General features: G+C 41.1%; 3 protein-coding genes across 3 annotated transcripts in view; 1 reads left to right on the top strand and 2 right to left on the bottom strand.

The window, feature by feature from the left end:
• The window catches only part of TRAF6 (TNF receptor associated factor 6), a 20,198-nt gene extending 20,073 nt beyond the window's left edge, over window positions 1-125 (bottom strand). Inside the window, exon 1 of the mRNA XM_031055810.1 lies at window positions 46-125. Coding sequence (XP_030911670.1) covers window positions 46-125 — 80 coding nt within the window. The remainder of the gene's footprint in view (window positions 1-45) is intronic.
• A 6,754-nt stretch (window positions 126-6,879) lies between these two features.
• Window positions 6,880-10,002, top strand: RAG1 (recombination activating 1). The gene has a single exon (XM_005419485.1). The coding sequence runs from the start codon at window positions 6,880-6,882 to the stop codon at window positions 10,000-10,002; it is 3,123 nt and encodes a 1,040-aa protein (XP_005419542.1).
• Window positions 10,003-17,626: 7,624 nt separating this feature from the next.
• Window positions 17,627-19,648, bottom strand: RAG2 (recombination activating 2). The gene has a single exon (XM_005419484.2). The coding sequence runs from the start codon at window positions 19,646-19,648 to the stop codon at window positions 18,041-18,043; it is 1,608 nt and encodes a 535-aa protein (XP_005419541.1). The 3' UTR covers window positions 17,627-18,040.
• Window positions 19,649-20,004: the final 356 nt, after the last annotated feature.

Genomic DNA, 20,004 nt, shown 5'->3' with positions numbered 1-20,004 from the left:
CCGACACGCACAAAGCTGTCACTGTCCCCCCGGCCCGACACTCACAAAGCTGTCACCACCAGCAGCTGAATCCTCCTGCCGGGCCGTGTTCGCTCCGCGTTGCTGGTGCTTCTATGGAGAACCATTAGGATGCGCTCCGCTCCGCCCGGAGCGCTGTTAAAGACGAGGCGCTGAAAGCCGGGTGTGTGCTCACTACTTGGGAATCGCCAAAAAGCCGCTTCTCAATGCAAACCCAAAGCTCCTGAGACACAATTTCCTCTGCCCGCCCCGGCTGTGCCGCGGGGATTCCCGCAGGCACCGCGGCCGGGTGCGCTGCCTCCCGGGGCAGGGGGGAACCTGTCCCGGTGGCCAGGACAGCGGGCAATTGTAAGGAAGTGAAATACCGGGATAGTGCGAACACAGACAGCTTCATTTCCTTAGCAACGAACGGGGGGGAATTTGGTTGGTTGCATTAGGGAGTTTTCTTGGCAAGAATCTCCGATTAACACACATTTAAATCCAACAAGCTCTTCCCGCTATTTGGGGGATGTTAGCTGGGGACCACAGTTTCCCGGGGATTTTCAGTGTTTCTGTCTGCATGCCATGCTCCCTGGGAGCCGGCAATCAGTGGATTGTTCCATGGCTAGAGTGCCTGTCTCCCTCTGCAGGGCACTGCTGCCGGAGGCAAAGCCATGCCGGACCCTAAGGCACCCCTCCGAGCACTGCTGGTGCCCAAAACGCACATTTTTTTGTTAGAACCTGCCAGGAAGCTAAAGAGTTAGGGGAGAGAAATAGCTGGGCCATCAGATAGGGCTCCAAAGAATCCCAATAAAGAAATAACAGCATTAGGGATAAATAAATAAATTGAAACTTTGTGGACCCGCTCCTGGACAACTGGACGAATTTCAGAGCTACCCTTTTTCTCCTGCCAAGTGAACATACTGCGTGTTGCTTTCATGAGCTGTAAAACGAGGAAATTTATCACTGCATGGCTTTGTAAAACAGATATCCTTTGATGGAGGGTTTTGTATGTCTGAAAAATACTATTTTTTTTTGTAATCTGCAAGATGTCAAGGGCACTGATGTCCAACCTATTTTAACTGAGAATTCAAGGCACTTATCTGGAATTTTTATTTCAAAAATAAATGAATTCTTGTATTCAGAAGGGTTTCCAAATCTGTAAGGCTTAGGCCCATTATCATATATTCATTTCCATGCTGTAACAGCAACAAATGCAAAAATGCTTTTCTCCACTCGGTGGTGCCAGCTGCACAGGGAAAAGGTTTTCCAGTACTGGATCTGTGCAGCTCAAACTGTTCAGCAATTGTGCTCTTATGGACACAAAACACGCCCAAAGCTGTAGCAATTTGCGATCAATTAAAATCTTTAGCTGCCTGCTCCATCCCTAGGAGACAATATTTTTCCAAGGTGATTTCCTGTGTACTTGGAAGAAGAGCACTTGACTAGACTTATGTATGCTTATGTGGTACCTTTGATAAGGAAGCTGATGCCTGAACAGGGGGGTTTTGCACGGGAACTCAGGCTCCTGGGGGGACGGGACAGGCAGGCAGCCACCCGAGTGAAGTTTTGAATAAGCACCCCAGGGGGAGAGATCTGCTAAACTTCTCAAAGAGCCTCAAATTCCTCAATCCTAACAATGCACATTGTCAGGGAACTGCGCCTGCCATTTCAAGATAAGAGAGGAAATCACTCTGTGACTGCAGAGAGTGATTTTGATTGATATCTGGCATTGCAGCTCGACCTGGTATTTTTTTTTTTAAAGGTCTCTTCAAGTGCTAGGGAGTGAATAGTAAAATAGGTAGGGTGTTAGGAAGTTCAAGCAAAACAGCAGCATAGTGAGCTCAGGCCCTAGTCATTTAATGTTCTCAGATGTCCAGAAATGCCTCAGCCATGACATCCTTGTCCCACACTGCCTTGGCCTGGAATGACATCTAGGGCTTCTGTTCTACTTTAATCTGACATTCAGATGTTTCTTATTGGTATTTATTTCATATTAGGGTTTTGTGTGTGTCAGAACCTGAGTAAGGATATCAACATTTGTCTCCAAACCCTTTTACTTTCTCCATGCATTGCATAATCCATAAACACTTTGTTTCCTTTCTCCATACATTACTTGCTTCGGCATGAATCTTTACACTGGTTTGCAGGTTCAGTCGGCCTCTCGTGTGGCACAAAGACTCAGGACTAACCACTTCTCCAAGACATCATTTAGCAAGAATAGCTTGAGTCAGAATGGCTGGAAAAGGACTTGAAAGTGCTGGTTGACAGTCAGCTCAAAATGAGCCAGCAGTGAGTGCCCAGGTGGCCAAGAAGGCCAATGGTATCCTGGCCCGAGTCAGCAATAGTGTGGCCAGCAGGACCAGGGCAGGGATTGTTGCTCTGTACTGGGCACTGGTGAGGCTGCACCTCGAATCCTGTGTTCGGTTTTGGACCCCTCACTACAGGAAAGACATGGCTGGGGCAATGAGACTGGTGAAGGGTCTAGAAAACAGGTCTTATAAGGAGCAGCTGATGCAGCTGGGGATGTTTAGCTGGAGAAAAGGAGGCTCAGGGGAGACCTTATTGCTCTCTCCAACTGCCTTTCTTTCAAGGACTTTGTACCAAGGTGAGCTCAGGCTATATCCCAAGTAACAAATGATAGGACAAGAGGAAATGGCCTCAAATTGCACCAGGAGAGGTTTCGATTGGATATTAGGAAAAAGTTCTTCACCAAAAGGGTTGATGAGTACTGGAACAGGCTGGCAACAGAAGTTGTTGAGTCACCATCCCAAGGGGATATTTGAAACACACGCAGATGCGTCACTTAGGGAAAAGATTTAGCGGTGGACTCGGCCGTGTTAGGTTTGTAGTTAGACCTGACGATCTTAAGAGCCTTTTCCAGCCTAGAGGCTTCTGTGATTCTAAGAACTGAAAGCATTGTAAGATCAGAGTAGATAAAAGAGTGTGAGTCCTCCACCTATTTTAGCTATAGCAAATGTCAAGTATTATGACTTTTGCTGATTTTTCTTCTGGCTGACATCAGATGCTGTCAGGTAAGAGATGCATTAACTGAGAGATCCTGAGCCACAATATGGCCTCCCTCAGCCACCTTCTCAGAGAAAAATGTGCAAGTCAAAAATGGATTTTGAATCCTGCAGGATCACAAAGTCTCTGGAAAAAGGGAGATGCCTGGGTGTTTATGTAGTTCTGCTATTGCAAATTCCTGCTTCTGGAGTGTGAACTTATGTTCATGTTTGAAAGGACCTGATGGATCACTAGAATTTTTGCACAATCTTGTGTGTGGAGACTGAAACCTTTCAGGATGCTATTGTAGGACAGCATCTTTCCACTTTGAGTCAGTTTTTGAGATAGTTGCTTTGTGGAAACTAAGCATAGGTTTTCTTCTTGGGCTTTCAGGAAAAAGACTCTACTGGCCACTCTTTGTGGTCACCTATGGTCCATACCTGATGTAATACCTGCCTGCCAGTTAATCAATAAGTATGTAACTAACTTTTATATTGATGATTTGTCCTGCCTGCTTAGGGCGTTCAAGACCTCAGATACATATTACTAAAGAGGTAATATCCATGAAAATTAAATACTGGTATCAGAAGCACAGACATTTTGTGATCCCTGTTGTCATTCACCCAAACTGCAGAAGGTTGGCTGGGGAAGTGAGACATTGGCCTTCAATGAAATAGCTTTGATGTGGAACACCAGGGTGACCAAGACTAGGTTCTCCTCTCAGAGAGTTAACAGTGAAGAAACCAGTTATGAAACTATAAAGAAGAAAGCCAAATGCAAACTTTGTGTTAAAAAACAGTGCAGGTGCTCCTCAGAGAGAGTCTGCATACTTATCTCAGAGCCCAGGAGTCTCACATGAGACGACCTTGTTTATATGAATTTTGTGGTTAAGCCTCATAAATTGCCAGGTGCCACCTGGATTTGAGAGTTCTGTATTGTGTTCAGTTCAAATATACTGTGGTTAGCAGCAGTGTTGTACGGGGAACTCAGAGGGAAAAGGATAAGTGAGATAAACAGCACTGCAGTGTCTTTAAAAAGCAGAGGGAACACAGAAAGAGTGAGAGCGGCACATGAGAGACAGCAAACAAGTCTGACATTTGGAACAAACTGGGCAGGCACAGCAGCAGCTCTACAAACTGACAGCGAGCTGAAGGTAGGCTAGCAGTATTAATGACAGCATCCCAGATGCTTGCAGGACATCCCAGAGTTGGTTCCTTGTCCTAGTTTAATGGGCAGGTCAGTGATTTTATATCTGCTTCCTCGCTTCAGAGGTTGTTCTGTTCATTTTGGTGAGCCTTTTTATAAAGCAAAGTCTTCCTTGATGTGAAGAAAAGTATTACAATCTTGCTTGTCTTCAGAAATGTATGAAATATTGTGATCTGGGGGAAAACAGGGATTTCTTTTCCCTTGTCAAGAAAAAAGAGGTGATACTGAGCACAGCTGTTTGAGTTGATTAAATAACCATGGCTGGAAATTCATGCCTGGGGTTCCCTCTGTAAGAATCTGAATGGGGTAGGCAAGGTGAAAAAAGCATGACCCCCAACTAGAATAACAGAACACAGGCACATTTTGAGTAGCTGGAAATATTCCTAGCACTGGGAAAATTTCTTGCTCTCCTAAAAGAGCTGCTGTAATCTCCACTGCCTGGGAGCTAGACAATTCAAAAGCATTTGATGAGTAGCCTGTTGGCAACAATTAACCACTGCAGAAGGTGAAGGTCTGGTAACCCGAGAGGGCATCTTTGTCATTCATTTCTTCCAGGACACGTTCAATGAAAGAGGAGAAGAAAAAACTGCTTGAACTTTCCTTTAGCATGGGTAAACCCTGTCAGATTAATTTGAGCTGGTGATTAGTAGCAAGAGTCAGGTCACGGCTTTGGAGATGAGCATGGCACTGCAGTGGCACTTACTCAAAGGGTCAGAAGAGCAGAGAAAGTATTAAATATTTTGCATTAAATGTATGCTGTGCTAGCTGTTTCTTTACAATGACTTTGATATCATCCTGAAGAGGCATTACTCATGGTTTAAGAGATTCTGAAAGTGCTGCTGGTGATGGTGAAATTGCACAAAATTGCATAGGGTGTTATGTAGAAGAGAAGGATCTGTGGGCAGTATAGGGCAACTAGGTATTCAATTACTCCTCAGGTGGTAGGAACACAGAACTATTCAGGGGAAATGGGTTACTGCTCAGAGCATAAATTTCACCAAGTCTGTCACAAGATGCAGACAAGAAAGTGAGACAGTAGTAATGCTCTGAATACATCTGTGCACAGCTGCACCTCACAGATCTGTGAACAGCAGAATACAAGCACGCTCCTTGCCAGGCTGGATCAGCAATGGGCAGCAGGGGACTGCAGTGCAGACAGATATTTAGGAGTACAGGCAGCTGGACAGAGCAATGTGGGCAGATGGGGACAGTGGTATGGGCAGCTTGCTCTCGGTGGGATGGTGTGGAGAGAAGCTGGGATGAAAACAAACCTAAACTTTAGTAGCCAAGCCTAATGAATGATTTTAAAGTAAAACTCAGCTCTTCGGGAAGGAGATAATAAGACTGGTTTGTTATTCTGGATGTAGAACTTAATGCATGCAGTCCTTTCCCAACAGACTGTGAAGGGCTGTACTGAAATGAGACTTTATTGAAAGGTTATAGATGAAATAATCCCAGAAACACTGGGCATCATCACTTTGAACCATGACTTGGATGTATTACCTAATGAAGGACACCCTCTGAAAAGGCACCAAACTGAGATTTCTAGCAAGTTATGTGGATTACTAAGTGATGATAACATCAGTAAAAGAAATCACATCTATGTAATTTCTAGTTCTAGTGCATTGTCTTAAGGTACAGTCTTCCGCATTTTTAGTACTCACACCAAGCAGAGAGTAAAACCAAAATAAGTCAGAAAACATAACTAAATTTTCTCTATACTGTTTGTTTACCTTGCGCACTTCTCATAGCCGGGTAATGAAAAATAAGTTAGTCACACTTGTTGTTTCTACACAATTTTATTTTCTGGGTCTGATGCAGTAGCAAAAAGTTTCTGTGTTTGAGGTGAAAGTCTTGTATTTATTTTTATACACACCATATTTCCATGGAAACCACATTGATATAACTTTTGGCTACACCACTATGAAAGCTAAAATTAGGGTCAAATTTACACAGACATTTTCAGATTTCCAGTACCAGTAACCCTTACAGAGAGTTCTCAGCAAGGTACTTAAATGAATGACTAATATACAATGTAAAAATATTCTCCCAGGATCAAATCTGAAGCCAGGATGCATTGCTGTGTCCCCTTTGGAGTTCAGGGAACTGTAGTGCTTTGCATCAACAGAGGACACAGTCCTCCTGCTTTAATGGAACTACTCATTAAGTACCTTACAAAACTGTGGCCTGAATAAAGTCTAGGCTGGGTTTGAGTGGTATGTGCAGCTCTGTCCATGTGGAATGCCATGTTTGAAACACTTCTGACCAGATTTAGAAATAAAAAGGAACCTGAGAGCAGTGGGTTTGCTGATTTAGATAATATAGCATGAACACACAAAATTCTAATTTCAGACACCAATTGAGTCCAGTTTCACATTAAAAAAATCACCAACTTTCAGAATGTAATGCTGTTGTCTATAGTAGCTTTACTTATGGTAAGCTCCATCAAGCAAAAGAAGGAAGAGGCAGATTTAGATGCTTACTACTAGATGTTTACTACTTCATGTAAGGTGCACAGGTGAGCAAACAGACATGTGATGTCTCAGGATCAAAGTCAAAATAAATTTGGAAATTCATCTCATACATTGAGTGGACAGCCTTTTAATTTGGAAATTAAGCTAACTTACATATTTATATTTCTCAGGTGATCTGGTTTCTGTGAGACTGCACATGTCAGTAGCATCACAAATGGACCTACCTGAAGAACTTCAGCATACATATACAAAATTTTCTGAATGGAAATTCAAGCTCTTTAAATTGCGATCATTTGAAAAAGCAGCCTCTGATGACAGCCAGCACATACACAAAGATCAGGCAGAAGAGGCTGTTTCTTCAAACAAAGAAATCATCCTGCATGAAGATGAAACAGTACCAAGAGGAGAAAAGATGGAGTTAATGGGCAATAGGCAGGGACTTGAGGAAGATGCCCATGCCATGAAAACACAAGACAATAGAGTTCATCAGAACAATCTGAAGCAACTCTGCCGCATCTGTGGGGTCTCATTTAAAACTGATTGTTCCAAGAGAACTTACCCAGTGCATGGGCCAGTGGATGATGAAACTCTTTGGCTTCTGAGAAAGAAAGAAAAAACAGCAACCTCTTGGCCAGATCTTATTGCTAAGGTTTTCAAGATTGATGTGCGAGGGGATGTCGACACTATCCATCCCACTCAATTTTGTCACAACTGTTGGAGTATTATACATAGAAAATTCAGTAATACTCTATGTGAAGTGTATTTTCCTAGGAACAGCACAATGGAGTGGCAACCCCATTCCCCAAACTGTGATGTCTGCCATACTACCAGACGAGGAGTGAAGAGAAAAAGCCAGCCCCCAAGTGTGCAACGTGGCAAACGTGTCAAAACCACTGGGGAACATGCTCAGCTAAACAGAGGGGTAAAGAACCAACATCTCAAACAAGCACAGATAAACAACAAAAATTTAATGAAAGAGATTGTCAATTGCAAGGATATGCATCTCAGCACCAAGCTGCTTGCAGTTGATTACCCAGTAGATTTCATTAAATCCATTTCTTGCCAGATTTGTGATCATATTTTGGCAGATCCAGTGGAAACAACATGCAGACACTTATTTTGCAGAACTTGCATCCTCAAATGTATCAGGGTTATGGGCAGCTATTGCCCCTCCTGCTGGTATCCTTGCTTTCCTACTGATCTGGTAACACCAGTGAAATCCTTCCTGAACATCCTTGATAATCTGAATATAAGATGCCCTGTAAAGGAATGTGATGAAGAGATCTCACATGGAAAGTATGGCCAACACCTTTCTGGCCACAAGGAGATGAAAGAAGGAGAGCTCTATAGCTACATCAATAAAGGTGGCCGACCAAGGCAGCACCTCCTGTCTTTGACGAGGAGAGCTCAGAAACATCGTCTGAGGGAGCTGAAACGTCAAGTCAAGGCTTTTGCTGAGAAAGAAGAGGGTGGTGATATAAAGGCTGTATGCATGACTTTGTTCCTGCTAGCTTTGAGAGCAAAAAATGAGCACAAACAAGCAGATGAACTCGAGGCTATAATGCAAGGGAGAGGATCTGGACTTCATCCTGCTGTCTGTCTGGCCATCCGAATCAACACGTTTCTCAGCTGTAGTCAGTATCATAAAATGTATAGAACAGTAAAAGCTGTCACTGGGAGGCAGATCTTCCAGCCCTTGCATGCTCTTCGTACTGCTGAGAAAGCCCTTCTACCAGGTTATCACCCATTTGAGTGGAAACCTCCCCTGAAAAATGTATCCACTAACACAGAAGTGGGAATTATAGATGGACTATCAGGACTGCCACTCTCAATTGATGATTACCCAGTAGACACAATTGCAAAGAGATTCCGATACGATGCAGCCTTGGTTTGTGCCTTAAAGGACATGGAGGAGGAGATCTTGGAAGGCATGAAAGCAAAAAACCTGGATGACTATTTGAATGGCCCCTTCACTGTGGTAGTAAAAGAGTCCTGTGATGGAATGGGAGATGTCAGTGAGAAGCATGGAAGTGGGCCTGCTGTCCCAGAGAAGGCTGTTCGCTTTTCCTTCACAGTCATGAACATTTCTATAGCACATGGGAATGAAAGCAAGAGGATCTTTGAGGAAGTAAAGCCCAATTCAGAGTTGTGCTGTAAGCCCCTGTGCCTGATGCTGGCTGATGAATCAGATCATGAAACTCTGACAGCAATCCTGAGCCCCCTCATAGCAGAAAGAGAGGCTATGAAAAACAGTGAGCTGCTGCTTGAAATGGGAGGCATCCTGAGAACATTTAGATTTGTCTTTAGGGGTACAGGATATGATGAGAAACTCCTTCGGGAAGTGGAAGGGCTGGAGGCCTCAGGTTCCACTTATATTTGTACCCTGTGTGATGCAACCCGCCAGGAAGCATCCCAGAATCTGGTCTTCCACTCGATAACCAGAAGCCATGCTGAAAATCTGGAGCGATATGAAATATGGAGGTCCAACCCATATCACGAGTCTGTTGATGAGCTCCGTGACAGGGTGAAGGGTGTTTCAGCCAAACCTTTTATTGAGACTGTTCCCTCCATAGATGCATTGCACTGTGACATTGGCAATGCAACAGAATTCTACAGGATCTTCCAGATGGAGATTGGTGAACTTTACAAGAATCCTGATGTGTCTAAAGAGGAGAGGAAGAGGTGGCAGTTGACTCTTGACAAACACCTCAGGAAGAAGATGAACTTGAAGCCTATGCTGAAGATGAGTGGAAATTTTGCTAGAAAGCTCATGTCCAAAGAGACTGTAGAGGCAGTATGTGAATTAATTAAATGTGAGGAAAGGCATGAAGCCTTAAAAGAACTAATGGACCTTTATCTGAAGATGAAGCCAGTGTGGCGATCCTCATGCCCTGCCAAGGAGTGCCCAGAACTGCTGTGCCAGTATAGTTTCAATTCACAGCGTTTTGCAGAGCTCTTATCTACAAAGTTCAAGTACAGATATGAGGGCAAGATTACAAATTATTTCCACAAAACACTTGCTCATGTCCCTGAAATCATTGAAAGAGATGGGTCCATTGGGGCCTGGGCAAGCGAAGGAAATGAGTCTGGAAACAAACTGTTTAGGAGGTTCCGAAAAATGAATGCCAGGCAGTCCAAGGTCTATGAGATGGAGGATGTCTTGAAGCACCACTGGCTATATACCTCCAAGTACCTCCAGAAGTTCATGGATGCTCATAAAACATTAAAAAGCCAGAACTTCACCATTGATTCAGGGGGTAGTTTAGGTGACTCCTTGCCACTGGAGGTCTTGGAAAACAATGATTCAGCAGAACTCTAAAGGTACAGCACCTTTGGTATTGGGTTTGTGATGGTGTCTCCCTGCAAGGAATCAGATTCTTCTTCAAACCTGTAGAGGTACAGAGAAGTCTGAAATTTACACTCCCTCCCAAGGTGCTGAGAGGAGTTCATTTAATAAACACCGTGTGTGTCGGGCATCTCCAAGAGCCAATGCACTGGTGCATTTACCAGTTGTTATATGAGATGAAAGCAGAAAAAATCACAAAGAAGGGTCTTTGTTTTGCTCTGATCATATTGTTTCTAAGGGATAAAATCAAAGTAAACAAGGTTTTATAGCAAGTTTTAGCTGGGAGGGAATATGATTGTGGAGAGTTGTGACAGTTGTTGCAAAGGAGCATTGCTGTTTGTTTTGTTTGCATTTCGTTGAATACTTAGCTATTTACTTTTTAAGAGGGCTTGATTATTTTCGTGATGGTTCTTTGGGTTTTGTAAGTAAAGATTCATCAGTGAGACAGTTGGATAATTGTTTTGGATAAAGTTCAGTTATTTTTGTAGAAAATACTAAAGATGCAAACTTTGATGTCACATACTCTAGAAATATTATTATTTAACATATATATTGTAGTACTGTTTAGGAGCAGATGATGGTATCATCATGCTAATTTACTATATGAAGATATAGGAAAGGTAGCTGAAGTTTTTAGAAGATATTTTTATCATAGCCTGTTTACTCTGAAAGGCAAACTTGTGCTCCTAAATCAGGATTTACAGTACCTTGTGGTTATCTCATTATGTAAAGTACATTCAAGCTCTGCTGTGTAGCTTGTTGCTTCATGAGCATTTTAGACTTCTATGGTAACTTCAGTATATAGTACAATTTGCATCTGTACAGTTTTATTGAATGGATTCCTGGCCTTACTGGAGTCACCAGTAAATCCTCATAAATACCAGTAGGTGCACATTTTCACCAAGTGACTTTAGTCACAGCAGTCCCATTTCTCAGGAGATGGTTATTACCTTGATCAGATACATGCCAGCAGGGTATTCCCCTGACTGCTGCTGCTGTACTCCAGTTGTATCTGATACCAAACTTTTTCTCACCTGAGATATACCACATGCACAGCCTCATTTTCCAAATCTGTAAAAGAGGGATAATATTTATTAACCTCAAAGATAGTTGCTTACATGACTAGTTAAAAAGCAATAAACCCTCTTGAAATTTCTGCATGCCATATTTTTCACTATTACAGCAGTGTTTAGTTGGTATTTGTCTTTCTGAATTGATATTTAGTATATTCATAATTCATAAAATTATGACTTTAATTCATTGACATATTCATGAAACATACTCAAGTACCTGAAATGCCTCCAAACCATCCAGCCTTTCAGATCTGCATCTGTGGCTAGGGTGTTACCGTGTTTGCAGTAATGTTTCTGAAACAAGATTAAATGTGGAAACAATCAAAGCACAGATCTAAAAGAATTCACTTTTTTTTTTCATTTTGATGTGGCAGAAGTTGGTTTCTGAGTGTAAGTGAACAATGAATTTAAAAGAATTAATGGTCTGAGGTTTGTTTTGTGGTATCTTGTTCATGTTGTTTACTTTATCTTTAAGGGTCTGGCATTTACCATTTATGGACAATTAAAAAATAAAATTAAAAGCTAATTATGCCTTTCTTTTGGTTTCAACTAATTAAATCACTATTTAAAAATAGTCTAACTTAGGATTTTAGTTTAACATGATTTCTTAAACATAGTTTAACTCAATGTCAAAATCTGCAGTTGGAAATAGTGTCTTTTTTCTAAGCAGTCATGAGGGCTACAGAATTTTCTGTATCATTTATATCTGCGCTTCCTGAGTGTTCATTTCTAGATGATTTTTTTTTAATTTCTTTGAAAACAAGTATTTCCTATATAGCATAAAAATAGTTTTGCATAACTATAATTCTTTACTAATAAATGCAGATCACCAATAGATCTGTTTCCTAGGGAGTATAAACAGCAGGTATAAAGAACATTCTCTAGCAGTTCAAGTTTTGCAGATATAGTTTTCATATTTGGTCAGCATATATTTAATTATGCACACTTTCATTTTTTTCTCTTTATGTGTATTTGGGACAGCTGTTTTACCTTGTGTTGTATCCTTGAGTTTGCTTTAATGAATTAGGGGTTTGTTTAACAATCTTGACTCATCTCATGGTGATTTTCACTCCATTTAAGTGGTATATACAGTTTTCAATGCCTTTTGCACAGGAGTGGATTTCAAGTAATCCCAAGTCATTCATGGTAATGCATTATTACCAATATGCATTAGTGGCATGGAGTGAGGGACCAGACTTTGTTTATTTTCCACATGTCATTTCAGTGACTGAAACATGGTCAAATTCCAAATTCAATTTAACAGACTGCTGATATAACAGCAAGTGATTGGTCTCCCTGTCTGTGAAACAGCTGAGTCAGTTTGATCCTTGCATACATGGTTTCTTAAGACACGCCTTACATCTTGGGGTAACTCATCAAAGTGAACAAAATGAGAGTGGGGACAGAGGAATGCAGAGCCATGTGGCAATACTCTTTTGTGAGATATTTTAAGCTATAAAGTCACATTTCACACTCTGCCAGCTCTGAGCAGGATAACTGACACAGGGAGGTACTACTATTTTTTTTCTCTTTTCTGTTTTTTCAGACTTGAATCTAGTTTAATCTTCTATTTCCCCATTGTTGACATCTTTCTGTAAGTGAGTTGAGAATTTTGAGCTCATTAGAACAAACACTGAAGGGTAGGTACCTGCAAGTGAAGATTTTGTAAACAGAGCTGAAATAATGATGCTGCATGCACACAGCCATGCACTGGAAGGCCAACAAATCCTGACTGCAGGCAGGTGCAGCATTTGGATATGCAGCCTGCTGTTAAGCCTTCTGACTTAGAAGAGGCTTTAGAAATATGGAGAGACTTCTATTCATGGTACTCTTTCAAACCTTTACATTCTGTTTTTTACTGGTGCAAATCCTTCAGTAATTACAGTAAATAACTACCACCTTGTTCTGAAATTGTATTGACTGTAGTTTTCATACAATCACATTATGTAACTTGTTTTGCTTGGTTTTGTTTTGTTTTGTTTTGTTTTGTTTTCTTCCAGGGTTTGGTATTGTGAATTGCCATGTTATAAATGATGTGAACCATGTTAGAAGCCACGATTCTGCTATCACATGTTTTTCTTCCTCACAGGAATAATTATATTGTCTTTACACAAATTAGCTTTGATTTTTAATCAGGTAGCTCAGAAACAAACTAGATATTTACAGGATCTTAATTTCTGACTACACTGAGTTGTTTGCTTTGTTTCACTGCATGGCTTCATAATTTTACTTTTTCTTACTGTATGACAGTTTCTTATTTCATTAAACTACTTTAAAATAAAAGTCTTATAAATATTTAAGTTTCTGACTTTTTATTTCTTACAGTTTTTCAATGATGCACATAATTTCCTAGTGGTAGTCTTAGTTTTCATTTAAATTGTGGATGCTTTTCACAGTTAGGGTGCTCTCATACCCAGAGGCAGCTGTAATTCCATCCCTCTTCTGGAAGTCACTAATTTAACACAAATGAAGATTACTCTGTGAATCTCAGCAGTACTTTCAGCACCCCTCCTCACACACAACTTTTTGACAGAACAATAAACTGTTATAAAACCAGTTTTATTTAGTCTGTAAATGTCTTTTGGTTAATTTACAAATACCATCCCAGATTTTATGTAAAATCAGCCTTGCACTTTTATCACCATGCTAATACATTAAGTATCTTTTGCATCAAAGTTTGGCTCCTCACTAGAGGTTAAGCTGTAAAGATTAGTTCCAATCTACCATTATTTGTAGCTTAGCTTTATTTTACTCCAGAAAAATCTTTCTTTCTTCCTTACAATGATAGCTACAGGTTAAGAGATTTATGTGAACCAACGGGTTTGAATGGAACCAGTGATGAGCAAATTAAGCTACATGATTTCCTGTGTAATCAGACAACCAGACATCTAATATCTGGACTTATATCACCAACTTAGCTTTTCCATCTGGCCTCAAGTAAAAAAATTGTTGGATGGAAAAAATAAGAGCCCATATAAAGCAAAGACCTAAGCCTCACACAGTTTTCTGGTAAATGAGGATGATGTAACTCCTTAACTCCTAAATCTGTAGTAACTGACTGAATTTTACTTTCCATGTAATCCCATGGAGATAAGATGAAGAATAATGAGGCCTGTCACATCTCTTCAGAGTGCTGCTTTAGGGGACTGAATATGGTGTAATGGTCAAGCAGCTAACCAGCTACAGCTACGAAGTGTTTCCTTAAGTATTTAAGGAGCTTTTGTACCTTTTTCATCAAGCTTAAGATTGTCCATGATACAAAAAGACACATTAGAGAGGATTTAATTAGCAGCTTTTCTAGCAGCATCAGGAGAAGGTCAAGAGAGGCATTTTTAATACTCCTCCTCTGGAGACAGGCATTCTGAGCAAGTGGGCAAGTAACTATCACCTCTACAAAGGTGTCCTGCACATCTGTGGAATGGCCAGAGCCCAGTGCTTCCTGTACATGTTTATGCATTGAGAAACTGCAGAGTTTATAAGGTTATCCTCTTGCTTTTTTTTTTCCAAAGTAAACATGTGCTCTACAGTGCCACAGTTTTCAAAGTAGAGAGAACAAACTGGAGTTTGATTTTCAAAGGCTCAAGCCTTTCCCAAAAGTTAGTCATGTTTGAAATGGAATAGGGTAGGAAATTAAATATAGAGGGAGCTCAAGCCACCAATCATGAAAAAGAAGAAAGCCAATCTTTCTGTCATTAATACATAGGGTCCAGCAGTAAATAACTTAAGAAATTCCTTTTCAATCTGAATTCAATATTTTCCTTTTGCTTTTGGCTCCCACTTGCATTATTTCCACTCCTTTCAAAGGTCCATTGGTACAATGAGTCACTCTGAGCTACAACACATGCTTTAGTGCTACCAGTAAAATTTGTGCTGTGCTTTTCCTGTAAATTAATCAGGTACTTCATGGTCCAAGCACCTTTCAATAGCAGTAAAATCCATATATTCTTCTCATAGAAGCTGATAATAGCAATACAATGTTACTAAAATGTGTCTGGGAACCATGATGCTGCTTACTGTGGTTACAAAACACACAGGTCAATTGGATGCAGATACAATAGAGATTTACTTCTGCACTTAAATCTACTTCATCTTATCTGTTAATTCTAACCTGCCTGAGCAAGAAACATCTTGTATTGATTAGCTGGTTTTGAAGACAATGAATGCTTTTGGAGTACCTGACTCAGGAAATTAGGTGCTTTCTGCAGTCTTGAGTGCTATGTCAAGTGTCTTCTTCACAGGCTGAATTTTGTATATCTCTTTATGTTCAAGTCCTTTCAAATATTTTCTGTTGTACTTACAACTTCTTTCTCCTGCAGTAGCTACAGCCTCTGAGATGTGATACAATGCTGCTTGTACAGCCTTTCACTGTGAAGCTGGGACATGCTTTAACCAAGCAATTTTCCCCTCCTACTCAAATAAACCATACATTTTAAAAAACCAGTTCAAATACACAGTACCCTTACGTTATGGGCCCAGTGAGATATAACATAAAGTCTGACTGTGAATTGCTTTTTTCATAGCCACAGTGTTAAGTAAAGAACAACAGCTCAGGTAAGAACTGGAAGGGACCACAATGTGTGCTTGTGCTCCCAGGGATTCAGGGAGTCACTGCGGCTGCAGGAGTCAGCTCTGGAAATTCAGAGCTGCTCCCAGCATGCTGCAGCCACACCACCAGTGCCTGAGCCACAAGGCTTTATCTCAGGCTACATGTCACTTTTGCTAGGCCAGTGTCAAGCTTTCCCATTACAAAATATTTCCATTTCTTTATTTGTCTGCACTAGTAGACAAATTTGTCATACAGTGTGCTGTCCAAGGAACTTGAGATAATGACAGTAACTGAGAGAGGTAATGGGCAAAAACTCAGACTGGGTATTGCTAGGGAATTCAATAATTATGGGCAGCTCAGTAATTGTGGGGATCCCTTTGTTGTTCCAAAATGGCAAAGTGGCAAGGGAGGAGTTTTGTTGTGTGAGTATATTGTCCCTTTTTGCTGGTGTTGAGATGATGTGGCTTTACTGTAGGTGTGGATTTTTTTTGGTTGATGTAAATAAGTGCATGATGAAGAAATATTTTAATGACAATTCAGCTCTCTAAGACCTATGACTAATCTACAAAAGGGGACATTGACTATTTAATTTCATCAGTTTGAAGGGACTTTGGATGATATTAGCTTACTCTTTGGAAAAACATATAGCACTATATACTCTGAGCTAACATAAAGTAACATAACAAAGGAAATGGGAAGCTGGCATTGAAATCTATGAATTTATACCCATATACAGGCTGTGGAGAGGGCAGTCAGGGTGATATACTTCCCCTTTAGAAGCTCAATCCAAAATTTAAGCTCCCTCAGCACATGAAAAGTTTGTAAAAGAAAACTTTGTACAGTTGCCCTTTACTCTTTTTCGCCGTTCACTTGGGGTGGTAAGGTTTTAAGGGGAGTACTGTGCAGATATGTCTGTGCTGGCGGGAATACTGCGCTTCACACACTGCTTTGTAAAGGAGTGGCTGCTCAGGGTCTGCACATAGTGATCAAATAGCTGACAGCTGCTCCTGTTTTTCTTTTTTATTCAGGGATCCAGCATGAGATTTGGATTGTGAATACTGAGCTATTATTGTTGGCTCACAAATGTTGAGCTGCTGGTATTGATTTTCTGAAAAGCTGTTTAGAGCAGAAACAAAAATAAAAAATAACGTCAAGAATGATGAGGCTTCACAAATAGCCAATAAAAGAATCCACAAAAATCTTAGTAAACTCTTGGGCTATTCAACCTTGACACTGTCCTTTCCAATCTGAATCCAATCTTCTCCTCATGTTTTGAGAAGCCAACCGCATTTGTTTCTACCCTCACAATGCTCCACTGGCTCAATGAATCCCTCTGAGCTACAGTTTGCACTTCTAAGCTTTCACACTCTACACAGTCACCCTGGGAAAGCTGAGAAAGAAATGGGCAGTGAAGGACCTGGAGTCCTAGATAAAAGTCCTGTTCATCAGAAGGAATTTTTTCTGAAGTCAATGGGAGCTCACAGCATGGGGTGGCTGTCCAGCTAGACCCCTCATCAGGCCTCATATGGACCTCCCAAGCATACATGCTGTCCTTTTTTAAACTTTAGGATTTACAGTATTTGATTTACCCATGAATACATGAAAAAAAAAACACACTAATTTTTATTATAAACTTTATTATGTTACTAAATTTTAAAAAAAACAAAGAGCAGTTGATGATCACAGTAGTTTAAAAAAAGCAATTTAATTTTTACTGTGAGATGATATTCCTCAACTGTAGCCAAAACTGGCATATAATCATTCCATAACTCTCAAAATAAAAAATTAATTATCCAGAATTAAATGCTCCATATGTAAGCTTTCCATAATGGAAGTCCCTGAAGAAAACTGACCCTCAGTATCTGAATATTTCATTATTTCTGACACAAGGGACTTAAAACCACTACTTTTGTTTAAACCAGAATAATTAGTCTCATTTTATTTTATTACATCAACATAAAACTAGAGTAATGCAGCTATAAATTAGGTCAAATATTGCTAGAACTACTGACTAAGATAAAAAATTTAAATGGGCAATATAATGTTCTTAAGGGACAGATGGTAACAGCGCTGGCTACATGGGACAATGTCTTACCCTACCAGCAGTTCCATTAAACTTACTGGGGAGTAAGTTATAGCATAAAATACAGTTATAGCATAAAATTCTGCACACAGTTTACCAGTGTCTGTCTGTGCTCTCTAAGATGGGGTATTACAAAAATACACATAAGAGACAGAAAAAATTCATGTGCTTTGAAATGTAACAAAAACATTGAGATAACTGAAACAATAAGATCTCTTCAAGCTCCAATAACCCATATTGCTTCAACCATTGTTGCCTTTGCCTGTGATTTCATTTCCTCCCAGGTGCATACAAATCAGCAGTGTAAATCTATTCAAAGAGTCTCCGAAGAAAGGACTTTTTCGCTGATGTTGATAACTTCATGGTTTTCTTTTTGCGCAATGGTTTCATGGGTGGCTTTTTCAGACACACCACCTTTTGGGGAGTTTGTAGCCCTTTATTAAGGTCAATGTGCTTGTTGCAGAAATACTTGACATTTGCTTCTGAAAGACGTAGAAGCACGGTCTCTGAGAGATCCATACACTGTGCATGGACCCAGTGGCCAGCCCCACTGGAGCACAGGATCATTGCAGGCTTGTTGAGTTCTGTCGAATAGAAAGGGACCCAGGTGTTGATGTCAATATTGCAACTGGCACAGCAGGTGATCCAGTAGCCTGTTTCTGACTCATCTTCTTCATCATCTTCATTGTAAGTATCAGCATCGTCAGCATCAAAGCTATTGGCTTCAGCACTAAAACAAAACTCCTCCGAATCTTCAAATGGAGTGGAGTCTCCGGGGTCTTCACTGGATGTCTGACTGCAAGTTTGTGTTATCAGTTCTTCTTCCTTGTCCTCTTCTGCTCCTTTGCATCTCAAAATGTAGAAGTAGTTTGCATCTGGGATTATTTGTTTGTTGGCCCCTGGAATGCCTAGCAAAACAGACCCTTTACCCATATCACAGCCAAACCACATTCTGCAGTGTTTAATATCTGGTGTCCACTCTGGGCCCACACTTTCAACAATCTCTATCTTATTATCTTCCAGAACTATGGTGTTACATGCCAGCCGTTTCTGGTTGTCTGAGAGGTAGCCACCGACAAGGACAAACTCAGTGTCACTGATCTGGGTCACTATAGCACTTGACACTGATATCCCCCCTGGCAGGATGGTGCAGGTCACAGCCGGGCTGCCCAAGGGCAGATCAACTTTTAGCTTGTACAAGCTGGGGGGCCTGGTGTTATTTTGAAGTGAGTGGCCTCCCAAGATGTAGATTGTATCATCTTTGGCAATTGAAACGTGGAAAGAAAGTCCATCTTGAAGCTCGGGAAGCATGTATGATGTACAGCATCCAAACTCAAAATCAATGAGAAACACAGATGGCAAACAGTCGACTACACTGTTCCATGTTTCAGTGGTTCTCTGTGCAAGAGGAGTATACGACCTCCCTCCAAACAGAACACTCATGCTTTTTCCCCGGCTGTGAACTATGTTAATTGTATGCCCATATCTAGCTTCAGGCACATCTCCACCCAGGTCTTTCTCAATGCATTGGAATGTCATTTTCTTGCTAGTTTTGCTTACCAAACTGATAAAGTAAATCTTATCAGAAAGGTCATTGTTAGGTGTTTTACCACCATGGATGATGTACTGGTACTCATCAGCCCTTGCATCGCTTCTGAGCATGCAAAGAGCAGGGTAGCGGAGAGGGGGAAGGTAACACGAGTCTTTGGAGAAGAAGACAGGTTTCATTTTGAGCTCATTCTGCTTTATATCGAGAAGGAAAACACCAGTGGGGCAGGATCTCTTTGGCCATCCTTTCTGACCAAAAAAGAAAACATGCCCATCAAAATTCAGGAGAGAGAAGCCTGGCTGAATCAAGGATGAGTTACTGACGGTGGATACCATCTGCAGGGACATTCTGTCTGTTGACTGGGCCATACCGTGGCTGAGAAAATAAAAAAAAAAAAAACAAAACAAACAGATCAAATGAATTCTATCACAATTATTGTGATTAGATACTATTAACACAATTTGAATAAATCCTATGGAAGTTGTGCTGCAGTTCACTTCTGAAACCCACACAGACATGCTTTTCTGCGTCTCAAGACGTGAGTCAAGCACGAGGTGTGCATCATTTCCGCGGTATTTTGGGGATTTTGTGCACACCATAGGCCGCTGGCACACGGAGCCCGCACACGGCGCTGCGCTGCGGCGGCTTCCCGGGGCAGGCGCGGCCGCTCCCATGGGTCGCGGGCCCGCGGGCTGCTGGGGCCGGTAGTTCCCGCTGGGTGCCC

This window comes from Geospiza fortis, unplaced genomic scaffold (genome assembly GCF_000277835.1).
Source record: "Geospiza fortis unplaced genomic scaffold, GeoFor_1.0 scaffold66, whole genome shotgun sequence".
In the NCBI taxonomy this organism is placed as follows: domain Eukaryota; kingdom Metazoa; phylum Chordata; class Aves; order Passeriformes; family Thraupidae; genus Geospiza; species Geospiza fortis.
Note: the sequence above shows the minus strand (reverse complement) of the source record. Positions and strands in the feature narration are given on the sequence as shown.

Bases quoted from the DNA above. Each gene is read 5' to 3' on its own strand.
- RAG2 (XM_005419484.2), bottom strand. From the start codon at position 19,648: ATGGCCCAGTCAACAGACAGAATGTCCCTGCAGATGGTATCCACCGTC.
- RAG1 (XM_005419485.1), top strand. From the start codon at position 6,880: ATGTCAGTAGCATCACAAATGGACCTACCTGAAGAACTTCAGCATACA.